The 13,799-nt window shown below is 40.5% G+C and overlaps 2 protein-coding genes across 4 annotated transcripts; one reads left to right on the forward strand and one right to left on the reverse strand.

Annotated features, from left to right (window-relative positions):
* The first annotated feature begins 2,440 nt into the window (after positions 1–2,440).
* Positions 2,441–5,373, forward strand: LOC126626230 (rac-like GTP-binding protein 3). The gene is made up of 8 exons (XM_050295474.1): positions 2,441–2,760; positions 3,064–3,151; positions 3,351–3,460; positions 3,565–3,628; positions 4,079–4,143; positions 4,222–4,287; positions 4,767–4,864; positions 5,034–5,373. The coding sequence occupies exons 1-8, from the start codon at positions 2,656–2,658 to the stop codon at positions 5,071–5,073; spliced, it is 636 nt and encodes a 211-aa protein (XP_050151431.1). The 5' UTR covers positions 2,441–2,655; the 3' UTR covers positions 5,074–5,373.
* An 88-nt stretch (positions 5,374–5,461) lies between these two features.
* On the reverse strand, positions 5,462–13,220 carry LOC126626229 (uncharacterized). Of its 3 annotated transcripts, none has more exons than XM_050295473.1 (5): positions 12,723–13,220; positions 11,156–11,527; positions 10,858–11,071; positions 6,449–10,776; positions 5,462–5,956 (listed from the first exon to the last, which is right to left on the reverse strand). In XM_050295473.1, exons 1-4 carry the CDS (start codon positions 12,843–12,845, stop codon positions 6,488–6,490), a joined length of 4,998 nt encoding a protein of 1,665 aa, XP_050151430.1. In that variant the 5' UTR covers positions 12,846–13,220; the 3' UTR covers positions 5,462–5,956; positions 6,449–6,487. The 3 variants fall into 3 exon arrangements, with proteins under 3 accessions (XP_050151430.1, XP_050151429.1, XP_050151428.1); XM_050295472.1 differs by having other exon boundaries at positions 6,449–10,695; positions 10,777–11,071; XM_050295471.1 differs by having other exon boundaries at positions 6,449–11,071.
* Between the last annotated feature and the right edge of the window lie 579 nt (positions 13,221–13,799).

Genomic DNA, 13,799 nt, shown 5'->3' on the forward strand with positions numbered 1-13,799 from the left:
TGCTCATCATACTGATAGTTGTTGAACAACATAATGTCAAATCACATGGCTCTCCACAACAAAGTAGAACTTAAAAAGTGCATATTTGAGTTAGGTTAGGGTCGTGTGTCAGTTTTTTGATATTCAAGTTTGAGTCTCTCTTCCGGTAAATTAAAATATCGCATTGTTGAAAGGCAACGGAACTAAAACAGTTCTTAATCGTCATTCCCTCTACTAATTATATCTATCTAACCCACTTTGTGGGCGACCCCTTTTTATTATGTTGCTCAATCTTTACTTCACCCTCCGACCAAACAACACCTTTTAATCTGCAATAATTCAAACCGACCTACGACATCTCCTTTTCTTTTCTTTCTTTGTCCCAAGTTTACATTTTCAAGCATAACGACACATAAGAAGGAAATCAATTTTATATGGAATAAGTTCATGGGAAAGCAATTTATATGGAACAAGTTCATCATCACGTGGTATTTTTATCTACTAAAACAAAGATACGTGGTAAAAAACTTACAGATATCATTATTTTATTGAAACATGACGTTACAGTAACAGTGAACTTGTTCTATGTAAGTTCTTCTCCACGATAAGGTCTCGAATTTTGGCTTAGTTGACTCTTGGTGACTGTTGCAAACAACTCACATGGAACAAGTTCATCATTATGTGGCATCTCCATCTACTAAAACAACGACATGTAGTGAAAAACTTACACATCATTATTTTATTGAAACGGGACATCACAATAACGGTGAACCCGTCATATGTAAAATTTTCTCCACAATAAGGTCTCAAATTTTGGCTCAGTTGATGCTGGTGCAACTGCAATACTGTGCTGTGTGTTTTTATTACACTTCCATGCCTCAGGATACATGAATTCAATCTTTCGTGAATGTGTATGATTATGGTGGTGGTATACTTGTTTTGTTTGGCCCAAAGAAGAAAATGTAATTATTCAATTCTCCCTCATGATCTTAAATTTAATCCCCTAATATCAACAAATGGATTATGATGCAACAAGTTTGTAGCTTCAGTGGTTAGGAGTATTTTGTTTGAATTTTTTCCTTATATAGATAAAGGAATCAACTAATCTTGATGTTGTAATAAGCCAATGAGCAATGTTAGGTTTTCGAGAGAAACTATGACATAAATAAAGGAAAATGATTTTCGCACTCGTGTTTTGTTCTTCAGTACTCTTTGTTTTGTTAATGTTCATTGTTTGTTAATTATTCTTGTTTCTTTCAATCTAAAATCTAAGAGAAAATAGCATAAACATACACAGAAAAAAGAATAGTGCGAAGAGAAATGCTAAACAAACTCTCTCAAAGTGGGACTCTCCATAGACTCTTTGCTACCTTACAGTTTAACGTAAACTTCTGTGCTAACATTATAAAACATTGTGTCAAAGACACGAGGTAGCAGAGAGTCCATAAAAAATCCGATTGTTAAAAGAGTCTCCTTAGCATTTCTCTAGTATGCGAGAATCAATTCCATAAACATATAAATTGAGTCAATAGACCCATATATATATATATATATATTAGGGATACCCCATAAGAATACTATTTGTGGTCCTTATACTCTGCAAATATCCATAAATTCTAGTAGTTTAGTAATGCAGTAGGTGTCACTTAAGTGTATTTATATTGTGGTCCATCGTTTTTAGATGATGTAAACATCCTTTGATCCCAATCTTCACCAATAGGTGTTGCTTATGATGCTAGGTTTGCAGATAAACTTCTTAAATGCCATGCATTATATTGGTTTAGTTCCCCCCTTGATGCTATTTTATTTTGAGATATATGAGTCATATATACGACAACAGCTGAAAGAAGCTTTTGAGCTACATCTTATACCACCATAATTAAGTTCTTAATTACATATTTAATTTTCCTTAATGTCCCCTTCTATAAGTTTTAAAAGGGGAGGGAAGGCTACCCTATGTACTTACAGAAGAGGTCTTAGCTTCTTTTTTTTGTTTTTACAGATTGCCCACCAGGAGGGATAGCTAACAACGGAGCTCAAACCTAGGTCTTTGTCTAATAAAGAGAACGATCCTTACCAACTCAATCAACCCTCATTAGCATTATTACTTATTATTTTCCATTTGTTTGTAATGGAAGGAAACTCTCATGGAGAGTGAGATTTGGATATGACAGCCTGATTACGTTCGTCAAGTCATGCTTACAAAAGTATGGTATACCTCTATTTTGGTCTCATCTTGTGCTCTAGTTAAGAATTCTATTATTAAGTGTACATATATGGTCAACAATTTGAGGTGGAAATATTCATATAGAATATCAGGTAATTTCCCAATTCCTTCACAAACAAGAAACCTTCCAATGTAAATTATAAAAAATAGAGAAAATGATTTCAAAGAAATTGTGTTAGACTCCACAATGAAAGCTTATTTTTATTGTGGGTATTTATAACCAAAAAATAAAAAAAAAAGTAACCCAACAGCAAAAAGCTAAACAAACAGCTAATAGGAAGGAAAGAGTGAATGAGTGAGGAGAATCATGTGAAATGAGCCACTCTCTCTCCCGCCGAATCAAAAAGCCATAAACTTTGTGCATATCCCAACAACCCAACCGCAACCCATCTTTTCTTTTCGTTTTCTAAGTGTGGATTCTAGCTCTCTGAGTATTTTCTTGGCTTCCAATGGCTTCAAGCGCTTCAAGGTTCATCAAGTGTGTGACTGTGGGAGATGGGGCTGTGGGGAAGACCTGTATGCTCATTTGCTACACCAGCAACAAGTTTCCCACTGTATGTTCTTCTTTTCTGCCAAAATTATCCATCTGGGTCTCTCAAATTTGACTAGTTTGTGTGACTTTTTGGATTTTTGGATTACTTTATGTGTTTATGCATCTGGGTTTTGCAGCTTTTTGTGTGGTTTTCAAGATTCTAGTACAGAAACCCCTCTCTTTTCTCTCTCTCTCACTATCTCTCTCTCTCACTATCTGTCTTTCTTTTCTCTGTTTCTCTCTCCATACAAATTGCTTTGCTTTTTCCCCTTTTTCTTTTCCAAGTAATTTGATTTTGGTTTCCAATTGCTTTTGTATCCATCAGGACTATATACCAACTGTGTTTGATAACTTCAGTGCAAATGTGGTGGTTGAAGGCACTACTGTGAACTTAGGCTTATGGGACACTGCCGGTATGATATCTTTAACTCTCTCCTACCCAAATTCCAATTTCATCTTATATAAATGTGTTCATTGTTCTAGTTTTTGTTTGTTTGTAATGTCATAAATTGAGCAAAATGTTTCCGAATTCGTAATTTTGGGTTTTATCTAAAACATAATTTTGCCAGATTTAGCAAGTTGTATTAAACATCTGTTTCATTTATTTCACAGGGCAAGAGGATTACAATCGGTTGAGGCCATTGAGTTACAGAGGGGCAGATGTTTTTGTCTTAGCTTTCTCACTAGTTAGCCGTGCGAGCTATGAGAATGTATTGAAAAAGGTGCATTCACCTGAGAAATTTGGTTTCTCCTTCTATTTTTCTTATTGTTAATCTATCACTGTTGTGTCGTATATATGATTTCTGACACTCAGTTTCTTGGTCAGTGGATCCCTGAACTCCAGCATTATGCTCCCGGAGTGCCAGTAGTACTTGCCGGCACCAAATTAGGTAAGCTCAATGCTTGTACTACTTTTCCAAACTCAGTCCGGAGTTATTGTTTTCTGGTTATAGTTAGTTACGGTCATAATTCAAATTTTCCGTTTTCTTCCATCCAATGATTTGATGAGCTAAGAGTGCCGAAAGTTTCTGTGAGCGGGTAAAGTGATACATTGTGATACATTGTGTCCATCAAAAGTCTGACCTGTTCTATGAGAAGAGTGAGATCCAAACATGTTCAAAGGGAAAGAATGAGCATGCTATTGATACAACTATCTTATTCGATCATGTATTGTTGCATAAACCTGCACATAGGATTTGACTTTGTACCAATGGTAATGCCGGGAAGCATTAAATTAACCGCGCATGCAGGTTGTGTGATTAGTCTTTTTTAATGGTATGGAATCTGGAGTCAGCAATATCATCTTCTGGATCTAAAGATGGTTTGCAATGGATATGCAGATCTTCGACAGGATAAGCAGTATTTGGCTGATCACCCAGGATTGGTACCTGTGACAACTGCACAGGTGTAGTTTTTAGTAAAGATTGTTTTGTTCATCGTGCAACAACGGGTAATATCACTGATTATTCTTCTAAATAACCAGGGCGAGGAGCTGCGAAAACAGATTGGTGCTGCTTTTTACATAGAATGCAGCTCTAAAACCCAGCAGGTATGTATAATATAGTACTTACATTCTCATAAGGCCGGTAAATTGTTCAGTTTACAAATAGCTGCTTAGTTTACGGACTTGCATAAGATAAAACCAGCTAATTTCTTGTCAAACTAACACGAGCAAATGTGCTGGCGTTTGGAAGATCTGTAGAAAACGGATAAGTGATTAATCTGCAAGCATTTAGAAGATCCCTAACTCAGTAGTTGCGGATGCACGATTCACTAGTTTGGAACCAACTTCCAGATCATATGGCGATGGGAGTGTTGGTTTCCGGAGTTCCCTTTTCCTCAACCATTTCGGTTCATCAACCTTGAGATTGGTCTATAAATGTATTATGAGCATAGTGCCAGTTTTCGCAAAAATTGTCAAAGATTTCGAACCTTTGGATGCTTTCACTGTCCGTGGTAGATTTCCTTAAAATTGTTCTCGTTGCGTATTGCGTAACACTAACGCGCCGATTCACGTTTCAATTGCAGAACGTGAAAGCAGTCTTCGACGCTGCGATCAGGGTGGTTATCAAGCCGCCACAGAAGCAGAAGGAAAAGAAGAAAAAGCAACGTCGAGGATGCCCAGTGTGAGTGTCTTCCTTTCGTTCATGTCATATTCTGCGCTAATTTATACGTCCTCGTTCAGATAGTGTCATATACGTATATAAGCTCTATGATTTTCCTTTCGATTTCCGAGTGTTATCTCGGTTCCTAGTTTCTGTTCCTGGGAATAATCCAGCCCTTCTCGAATTGCAGCAACATGCTTTGCGGACGGAGGCTGGTGTGTCTCAAGTGAAAACTTCCGCTTCCGTTTTGATCGCGATTCGCGTCGCGCTAGTGCCAGTTAAAGCTTCCTTCACCGTCAGGCTGTTGAGGATCCTGTGCATTTGGTTGTGCAGGGAATATATCTGAACATACCGGCTTCTTTCGTTCTACTAATTCGTATTACGCTATAGATACCAAAAAAACAGATGCCCTTGTAACACCGATAGTTTCTACAAGCTCGGGTTTACGTTTGCATATGCTACTTTATATGTAAAGTTACTGTGTGCAAAAATGATGTATTAAGAGACATTCAATCATGCATTACGAGACATTCAGCGGAGCGATTGGTACCGTGCATAATCTGGCGTTATCGCTATCGCCGGCATCATACGATGAAGTTCCTGGGAAGACTTGTACCAGAAAGAAAAGCTACAAGTTCGGTTGACAAGTGAAATTTAAAGAAAATTACGATACAACATCAAACCGCAGTAACGAGCATGAAAAGATAAATTAACAACCTAACAGTGCCACACACAGAAGCTTCTGTTTTGAGCAGTTGAACTTCGACAATGTAGACGTTTGGCAACGACGAAGATTATTTTCAGTTTATATCTAATGCATTGAAGACCAAAAGGGGCACCAAAGATTGTGTATGGGAACCACAGTATGTTTTCTAACTGTTAGAATATCTACAAAGCGGAAACAAGACAGCGTCTGCCCATAACAAATTCAAGGAACAAACAGCTTGAAGAACCCATTTATCTTTCAAGATTGCAACTGACACATCAACGGGGAGGGGATCGGAGACCATGAACAACATCAAATAACTCACTTACCGCCCATCCTCCAGAAGCACACAAGCTTAGACAATGACCTCGTGGGGGTTCGTTTACCAAATGCCGATCCTCAAAGCACTGGAAAATGAAGAGAGTGAAATATAAATATCTTAGGTTTGACAACAAAATCATTAATGAAATAGTTAAATACAACACAATTTTTCAATTGTTTCCGGAAGACAAGATGCGAAAAAGCTAGTTCTTTTACATGGTTCGATTTCTCTTTCACCGGATCTTGTTTTCCGGAGTCTTCCTGTTTCTATTTCCCTTGAATACAATTGAGAAAACACTGTATTACAATGCATTAACGTTATTTTTCACAATTTTCCACAACGAAAACACGCAGACATCATTTTCTTTATTAATGTTATGAGGCTAAATCAACCTATGTTACAGAGGAAGGTTAAAAAGCATGTTGTACATTCATAAGTTCTGGAGCTGTACGACAAAATGAGAAAGATGATTGCAGAGAAACTCCCGGCTATGAAATCCTAAAACATTTCTTGATCCCTCAAACCAGGTTACCAGAGCTTGCATACGGGAGAGAGAAATACATAATAGAAGACTTACAAGCTTTCATGAGTCGCCAAACTCTTCCATTAGACACGCCTATTTCCACGAAGACTGTCTATAGCCGTCCCAACCCCCCTCGGGTTCCTTCCTTTTAAAGGTGCCACCTTGCATCTGGAACATCCTTGCTTGGTCCTCAGCCAGGGCTTGTGAACTGACAACAGGTAGTTGCCGCGGGACAAGAGGTGATGTCACATCTCTCCCGTCTAAGTCTGGGCCTCCAGGCCCTGCATTGAGATCAAGGCCTTGTCTTCCCCATTTCCTACTGCTTTCCCCGCTACTGTTATTGCTACCATCAGGAAGATTAACAACATAAGGCCTTGGGTAACTGGACGAAAGCACACCAGCGGGTCCTAACAACTGGGAACGAACAGCAGGAAAAAGCCTCCCAGCAGATGATGAATCAAGATATGTTGCTGAACTGCCTGGAAAAGCGGCCGAGGGCAGAGGAAAATTGTTTCCAAAAGGAAAAACTGGATACGGAAAAGAAGTAGAAGGATAGTTCATTGCTGGGGAAGATGACAACACCGGCCCCCTGTACATATCAGGATTGAAAGGGTTGCTACTACTTGGGGGACCCAACATCCTCTGTGGTCCACCAGTTGCAACAATTGGGAATGGTTGCTCTCCACGATCTGACATAATTGAAGGAATTGCGACTGCAGAATACGTACTGCCTGGAGGAAACCATGATGAGAAATTCCCTATGTCTGTATTGTTCATCCTAAAACCAGAAACAGGTGGTTGAGATGGCACACTGCTCCTGCTATGCTGACTAAACACTGCCGGTTCAGCACACAACTCATCGACAACAGGTCCGTTATTCAAATCAAAATCCCTACGAAGACTAACTTCTCCATTGACAGGTCCACTTGATTTTATTGATGGGAATTGGTTATCCATTCGGCGACTATTGCTCAATGGATAATTACACTTTTCAGAAGCCTCATCAACTTGATTCAAGTCAAGGTCAAGACCTCCAGAGCTGCGAACGGGTGCAATACTCATCGATTGATCACCTGCAAAAGTTTCATTGTTTATTGTGTCAGCAAGAGAACATGTCTCTTGAGCAGAACTTTGAGAAGCCATATCCTCGAGAATTCTTTCATCAGGTACATTCAAGTCAATGTCTAAAGCTGGGCGTCCTTTCTTGCTCGGTGTAGGGTTGGGAACTGAAATACTTGTACCCAGTGGAATTTCTTGAACTTTTCTGGGTTCAGCTGGCCGGAATGCACTTGTAGCTGCTGATCCCCTCCAACCAACCTCCCCCCCTTTACTCTTCAACAGGTCCTCTGGCGGAACACAAGGCCCTTTTGCTGCAGCAGGAACTGTAACTGAAGCAGGAAGGCCACTAGACACAGAAGAAACAGCAAAAGGAACCGGGCTAATCAACTGATGAGCTGTTGAACATCCAGGTGCTGTCAAGTTATTTGGCTCTCCATATTTCCCATCATCGGCATTAAAGCCTTCATTCAAATCAAACTCCACTTTTGCATCCACATCTGCTGCCCCTGCAGCAGACACAGAAGAAGCATCTGCAGTTGTAGATGTACATTCCTCAGCTTCTTCTGCTTCCATGTTGGTTAACTTAGACCTCTTAGACCTCAAATACTCTTCTACTTCTTGCATGGGAATATCAGGTGAAACATTGGTAATACCAGGTTCAACAACTTGATCATTAGCTTCTTTACTTTTCATATTCTCCTCTACATGTTCACCTGTGTTTTCAGTAGCAGCGGAACTAGAGCCACCTAGAGCTCGACCCTCGGGAGTTGTAAGATCATTATTTTCTGTTTTCAAAGTGGCAGGACCATTACTTTCTGAATCAATTCGGTGATTTTCAGCCTGATTACAACAACTCCGGCCATCCTTTTCATCATCTTTTTCAGCCTTCAGTTCACTGACATTTTCTGAGATCAAACCCTTACGAAAACCAGAAGAAAGTGGCACTTCTTTGCAGGTTCCTTTCCCTAACTCAGAATGCCTCTTTAAACTAGATGGTTTCTCCTCCGTATGAACACTCCCTTCATGACTTGAAGTTTCTATCTTACCATCAACATCAAACTCTGGGTGCAAGGAAGATTCTTCAATGGCTTCTTTCCCCATCACTACCCTCGAACTAACATCACTGACCTTATTTTCTGAACTGCCATCAGCACTCGCTCCACCAACCACATTTTTGTCTTGAAGGGGTAATCCTTCACCGCCCATAATTTTCTCAACTGTACTAGGAGGGGAAGCGGTAAAAGGAGCTAACTTAACTTCCATGGATTTTTCTTTGCTTTCTGGGGTGGGTTCTGCAGAATGATGAAAACTTCTACTGGAGGAGCATAGATTTCCAGTGTCCTCTGCTACAGAAGACTGTTCAGGCAGGGAAGAAGAAGATTTGACAACCCCATTCTTCGTCCCATAAGTAGTGGATGCAACACCATGCTTCTCATATTCATCATCAGGGCCATCATTAGACTGACTTTCATCTCGAGCAAGCTCATCAACAGGAGGTGATTTGACTCTAGAATCAGTGGCTTTGCAGAGATGCTCAGATACTGGGGTAGACCTTTGAGGTGAATCAGTTGGGGATTCAGATTTAGACATCTCTCCAGCAACACTAGCAAGCAGATTCATACCAAGTTCATCTCCAGCTGACAAAGAGGCATTACCTTCAGAATACTTCGCACAGCTTTCAATTAATGCATGTATAGAGCTGAAGGAAGCATCCTGCAAGTTCCCTGACTTTTCGTTCCCAGATGACGAGGAAGCAGCTTTTGGGACTTCTGCAATCTTCTTAGGATTGTCACCAGGCCTACAATGCTCTTCATCAGTAACAGCAGCTGGGGACCCATTGCCCTCATCCGAGCCAGTCAGTACATCTTTGAAATCATTACTTTGCCATGACTCGTTGTTCACATCTGAGGCAACGGTGGCTCGATAAGCATCAACCTTTTGCATGGGAGAAGCAGCTCTGCAAATAGTATTTAAAGGATCTTCAGACGAACCTCCGCTGCCACTTTGTGCAGGACTGCGACCACGATTTGGAATCTTAACAATCAACTTGGGTCCATTTCCCTCAGCAGAAGGTCCATTTCCCTCAGCAGAAGGTCCATCTAGTACCTTTTCACTTGTCAATCCTGGCTGTGATGATTTTTCTGGAGCTGGATTCTTGTGCAAAGACGACCTTCTGCTTGACACGGTTTCTCTTTGAACTCCAGAGAGAGCGGGTCCTGGGAAGCCATTGGCTGATTTCCGAGGTCGGGAAGAGCCACCCGATACTTTCACATTCATTGAACCAGCAGTAGAGCTCCTCGCATCCTCTTTTCCAAACATACCTCCAGTTCTTGCATGATCATTCGAACACGACTGACTGTTGTTGTGAGATTGACTAGAACTGCTACTTTTCTCATCCCTTGGAGTTGTCGAAGGAAGATCAACTGTGACGCCAACAGCAACAATTTGAGGCAGTCCATCTTTTAAGTTAGAACTTGCTGACACTGGTGAGGGAACCGATTTCAAAGATCCTGGGGATACCGAAGCAGATTTGGTACTATCTCCATGGACAAGCTTAACTGAAGCAGATTTGGATGCAGAAAGCTGTGTGACCGAGCTCTTCACGGCAACATCAGCGGATCCACCAGAATGTCTGTTTCCACCATGAGAAACTTCTGGGAGGCGTGGTCTTGGAGACCAGGAGACGGCCGCATTTAAATTGGACTTAGCATCCATTTCAGCTTCAACTCGTTTCTTCCATGTATCAACTAAGCTTCTTGCTTTCTTTTGTATTTCCAAGTTCTTATGCATCCGTAAGTGATTTACAGACTTTCCAATGTTACACATTTGCAGAGCATTAAGATTAACAGGCAGCTTCTCCAGTGCCCGAAGTAAAACCAAGAGAAACTCCTCTATAGATTTGTCACTATCTTTGGGTCCATTCCCATCACCTGCCTTCCCTTTATGTCCAACCTCTTGGATCCATTCATCGAATACTGGCACACCCTTGAACACAAATTGACTAAGGCAATCAAATTTATCTGTGGCTGCTATGACACTAGCAAGCATTAACCGGCCAGCCAAGTCTACTTTTTTCTCATTTTCATCCGGCAACATGAGCTGCAGCAATTTCTTAACCCCTTCAGAATCTAAAAGCCCTCCTTTTTCTGTTATTTTGGCAATTTCAGATTTTAAAGTGCTTTCCTGTCTAAAGCTGCCAGAATCCCCATCATCCATTTTCATAATGCGTTCTCGTTTGACAGGTTCAGATTTTAAAGTGCTTTCCTGTCTAAAGCTGCCATAATCCCCATCATCCATTTTCATAGTACGTTCTCGTTTGACAGGTTCAGATTTTATAGTGCTTTCCTGTCTAAAGCTGCCAGAATCCCCATCATCCATTTTCATAATGCGTTCTCGTTTGACAGGTTCAGAACCTTGATCGCCTCGCTCCCTTTTTTTCCCCTTCACTAGAGAGGAAAAAGATGAGGCGCTATTCTGGACACCATCTGACTCAACTTTTACCTGTGATGCTGCCGTTGGACCATTCATTGGTTTCGGGGATCGGCCACCAGACTGCACAGTTGCATGCATTTCTACTCGAGTTTTGTACAACAATTGATCTACCTCCTCTTGTCGCTCCTGTCAAAAGAAACGATATCAACTACCCTGAATGTTTAGACATATGAGCACAACACAGAAAATGGAAAACGATATAAAACTCACATTAATATAGTCCTGATCAGTTAGCCACCATAGACAATTATTTGTGATGTCGTAAACACGCCGGCACACAAAAGATGAAGTCCCTGACGGAAGATCAACACCTTTAGGAAGGAACGCGACTTTACACGGATGAAGTAACGATGCGGCAGGAATCTCATCCTTATGAAAGGAATAAAAAATTTCATTCAGCGCAGCATCCAACAGGATGCCTTTGCCAAGCTTTATTTCAGCAGGTCGATAAAGCCAATTAACACCTAATTTTAACTTGTTCTCTATGCCTGTAGTCACACAACGAATTATTCCAATGAAGGGTGGAGAATCCTGGGGTGGTTTGAAAAGAGCACAATCGCCAACACTGATCTTACGTCCGTCCTACAAAAACGAAGTTGTTCAGAGGAGCATTATGCTGGTTAGCACAGGCATTTGGAGAAAAAAAAAATTGCAAAACATCTTGAAAAATCAGCATACACCACAAATAATGTGCATGAAAAAATGAAGTTCAGAACTTCAGAGGAGCATTATGATGACGATTCCCAAGACTAACACCATGCCCAAGCAGCACTTCCATTCTCAGGTCCCCTTAAAGAGGAAGCTTTCTCACAACTAATCCATGGGTATGACAGACTTTCATTGAAAGTTCATTTCAAATGCAAAATTATAGAACGAAAATGGAAATACCCCCAAGCAAAGAATGCTTTGCTGTACCTTCTAGAGAAGAGTCATTAAAATGACAACAGCAAGAAAAATAAAGCACTATCATGGAAAAATTTAAGACTACGTAATCATTTAACAATAAAGGAAAAACTCTCGAGCAGATTCATTGCATCTATCACTCATCGTAACTTATTTATCTAAATGAATGATATCCCAAACAAATAATTAAAATGCTACATACAAAACAGAAAGTTATCAAACATACATACAGAAGAGAGAATTATCCCAAACAATGTCATACTCATCAATATTCTGCACCTCATGGTCATTGTCCAAGAACCAATGACACGGGAATGGCTCAACGACTGAAAAATCACCCCCCATTATAAAGAAGGGATCTTAACTGAACCCATAAAAAGTATCACTCTTCCAATTTTGATACCAAATTGACATTCTTCCCAATACCGATTTACACTATGGCACTCCACAAAATAATTCCCACTCACGATATTACATACCCCCTCTCCTATGATAGAGATCCCTCACAACTACAAATCACACCAAAAATACGACAACGAATCCAACTGTTCACCTTCCCCTTTACGGTCCTCTCCCCAATCTCAAAAACTGGTTTCATTTGCTAATTTTCACATCTAACATGTTGCAACTCTCTCATTTAACTATCCCCAAGTCAACAACACATCCATCTTTACACAAAATTCAATCCATAACATTGTTTTCTATATCAAACAAGCAAAATACGAAGCAATTCACAGAACCCCACTTCACTTCTCCACTGATAACACCCCCCATACCACACAAAAAGCACACACCCATTATCCGAAAACCCAGAAAGCAAATAAAACGCAGACCAAAAATCAACAGATCATAGAAACCAGCAGAGAAGCCAAACCTTGAAAAACGAATTGGGCGAAGACGAGGATGATGAAGAAGAACCATCGGCCACAGATACACGCGTGGGTACTGTCAACATGTGCCAACTCCGTTTCCTCTCCTCACCTCCCCTCCCATGCATAGCCTTGCATTTTCCCAAATCCCAGGCGCGATCCCGCCTTCAATTCCAACAACTACCATCAATCTCGCCCCTCAATTCCCACCAAAATCCATCCTTTTCCACGCCACTCCGCCCGTCCGCCGTCCACGAATCCCCCGATCGACAGCTTCCCCTGAAATGAAACCCTAATTTTGCCCCCAAACGAATCCAAACGCAGCGAAACTCCGAATTCCTGATCGAATTGAGACGATTATAGATTCCACACAACAAGTCCCGATCTAATTGAAGCTCAGATGCAACGATAAGTCCCAATTTCGAGCCGCCTTTCGGTCTACTGTAGAGAGAGAAGTTAGAGAGAGAACGTCGAAGAGAAGGAACCAGAAAGCTAAAAGCAAAGGTGTACTTGGGTACTTGGTAGCGAGAGCAAAGCTGCAGGGTCTCGGGCAGGCGGGCAGATCGGGCAGAGCGGGCAGGGTGAAGTGTAGCGTCACCCGCGGGTGATTTGACATAAACAATGTGCTCCCTAATATTTTAAGGTATAGAAATTAGAATAAGTGACTGGAGTGGATTCACTTGCAGAGACTGAGAACTGTGGCTAGGATTTTGTGTTTGACCGTTTTGTCCCCGTTTGACTTTTGATTTGTTTGGGATTTCTAGGGGCATCTGCTGGTCATTAATTACTCTGTGACTACAAAAGTGGTAAACTTTTTTGGATTTTGCTTATAAAAAAATTAATGTTACAGACATCAATTTTTAGACAAATTCTTAATTCTGCAAATAACTTAATCATAAACAATCACGTTACATGGTTTACAAAGTTAGTTTCAATTGATGGCTTTCTTTGTATTATCTATAAAAATAAAAATAAAGGGGCAGTATTTTGATTTTGAAGGGCATAAAAAATAGAACCAATTTATTGTCATCATAACTTTTTGCTCAGTAATACATTATCAAGTAAAAATATTATAATACACT

This window comes from Malus sylvestris, chromosome 6, assembly GCF_916048215.2.
Source record: "Malus sylvestris chromosome 6, drMalSylv7.2, whole genome shotgun sequence".
Classification (NCBI taxonomy): Eukaryota; Viridiplantae; Streptophyta; class Magnoliopsida; order Rosales; family Rosaceae; genus Malus; species Malus sylvestris.

Bases quoted from the DNA above. Each gene is read 5' to 3' on its own strand.
- LOC126626230 (XM_050295474.1), top strand. From the start codon at position 2,656: ATGGCTTCAAGCGCTTCAAGGTTCATCAAGTGTGTGACTGTGGGAGAT. The intron at 3,152-3,350 runs GTATGATATCTT...TTTATTTCACAG, and splicing joins AGGCTTATGGGACACTGCCG to GGCAAGAGGATTACAATCGG. The intron at 4,865-5,033 runs GTGAGTGTCTTC...CTCGAATTGCAG, and splicing joins CAACGTCGAGGATGCCCAGT to CAACATGCTTTGCGGACGGA.
- LOC126626229 (XM_050295471.1), bottom strand. From the start codon at position 12,845: ATGCATGGGAGGGGAGGTGAGGAGAGGAAACGGAGTTGGCACATGTTG. The intron at 11,528-12,722 runs GTTTGGCTTCTC...TCGTTTTTGTAG, and splicing joins CGCCCAATTCGTTTTTCAAG to GACGGACGTAAGATCAGTGT. The intron at 11,072-11,155 runs GTGAGTTTTATA...TTCTTTTGACAG, and splicing joins CTGATCAGGACTATATTAAT to GAGCGACAAGAGGAGGTAGA.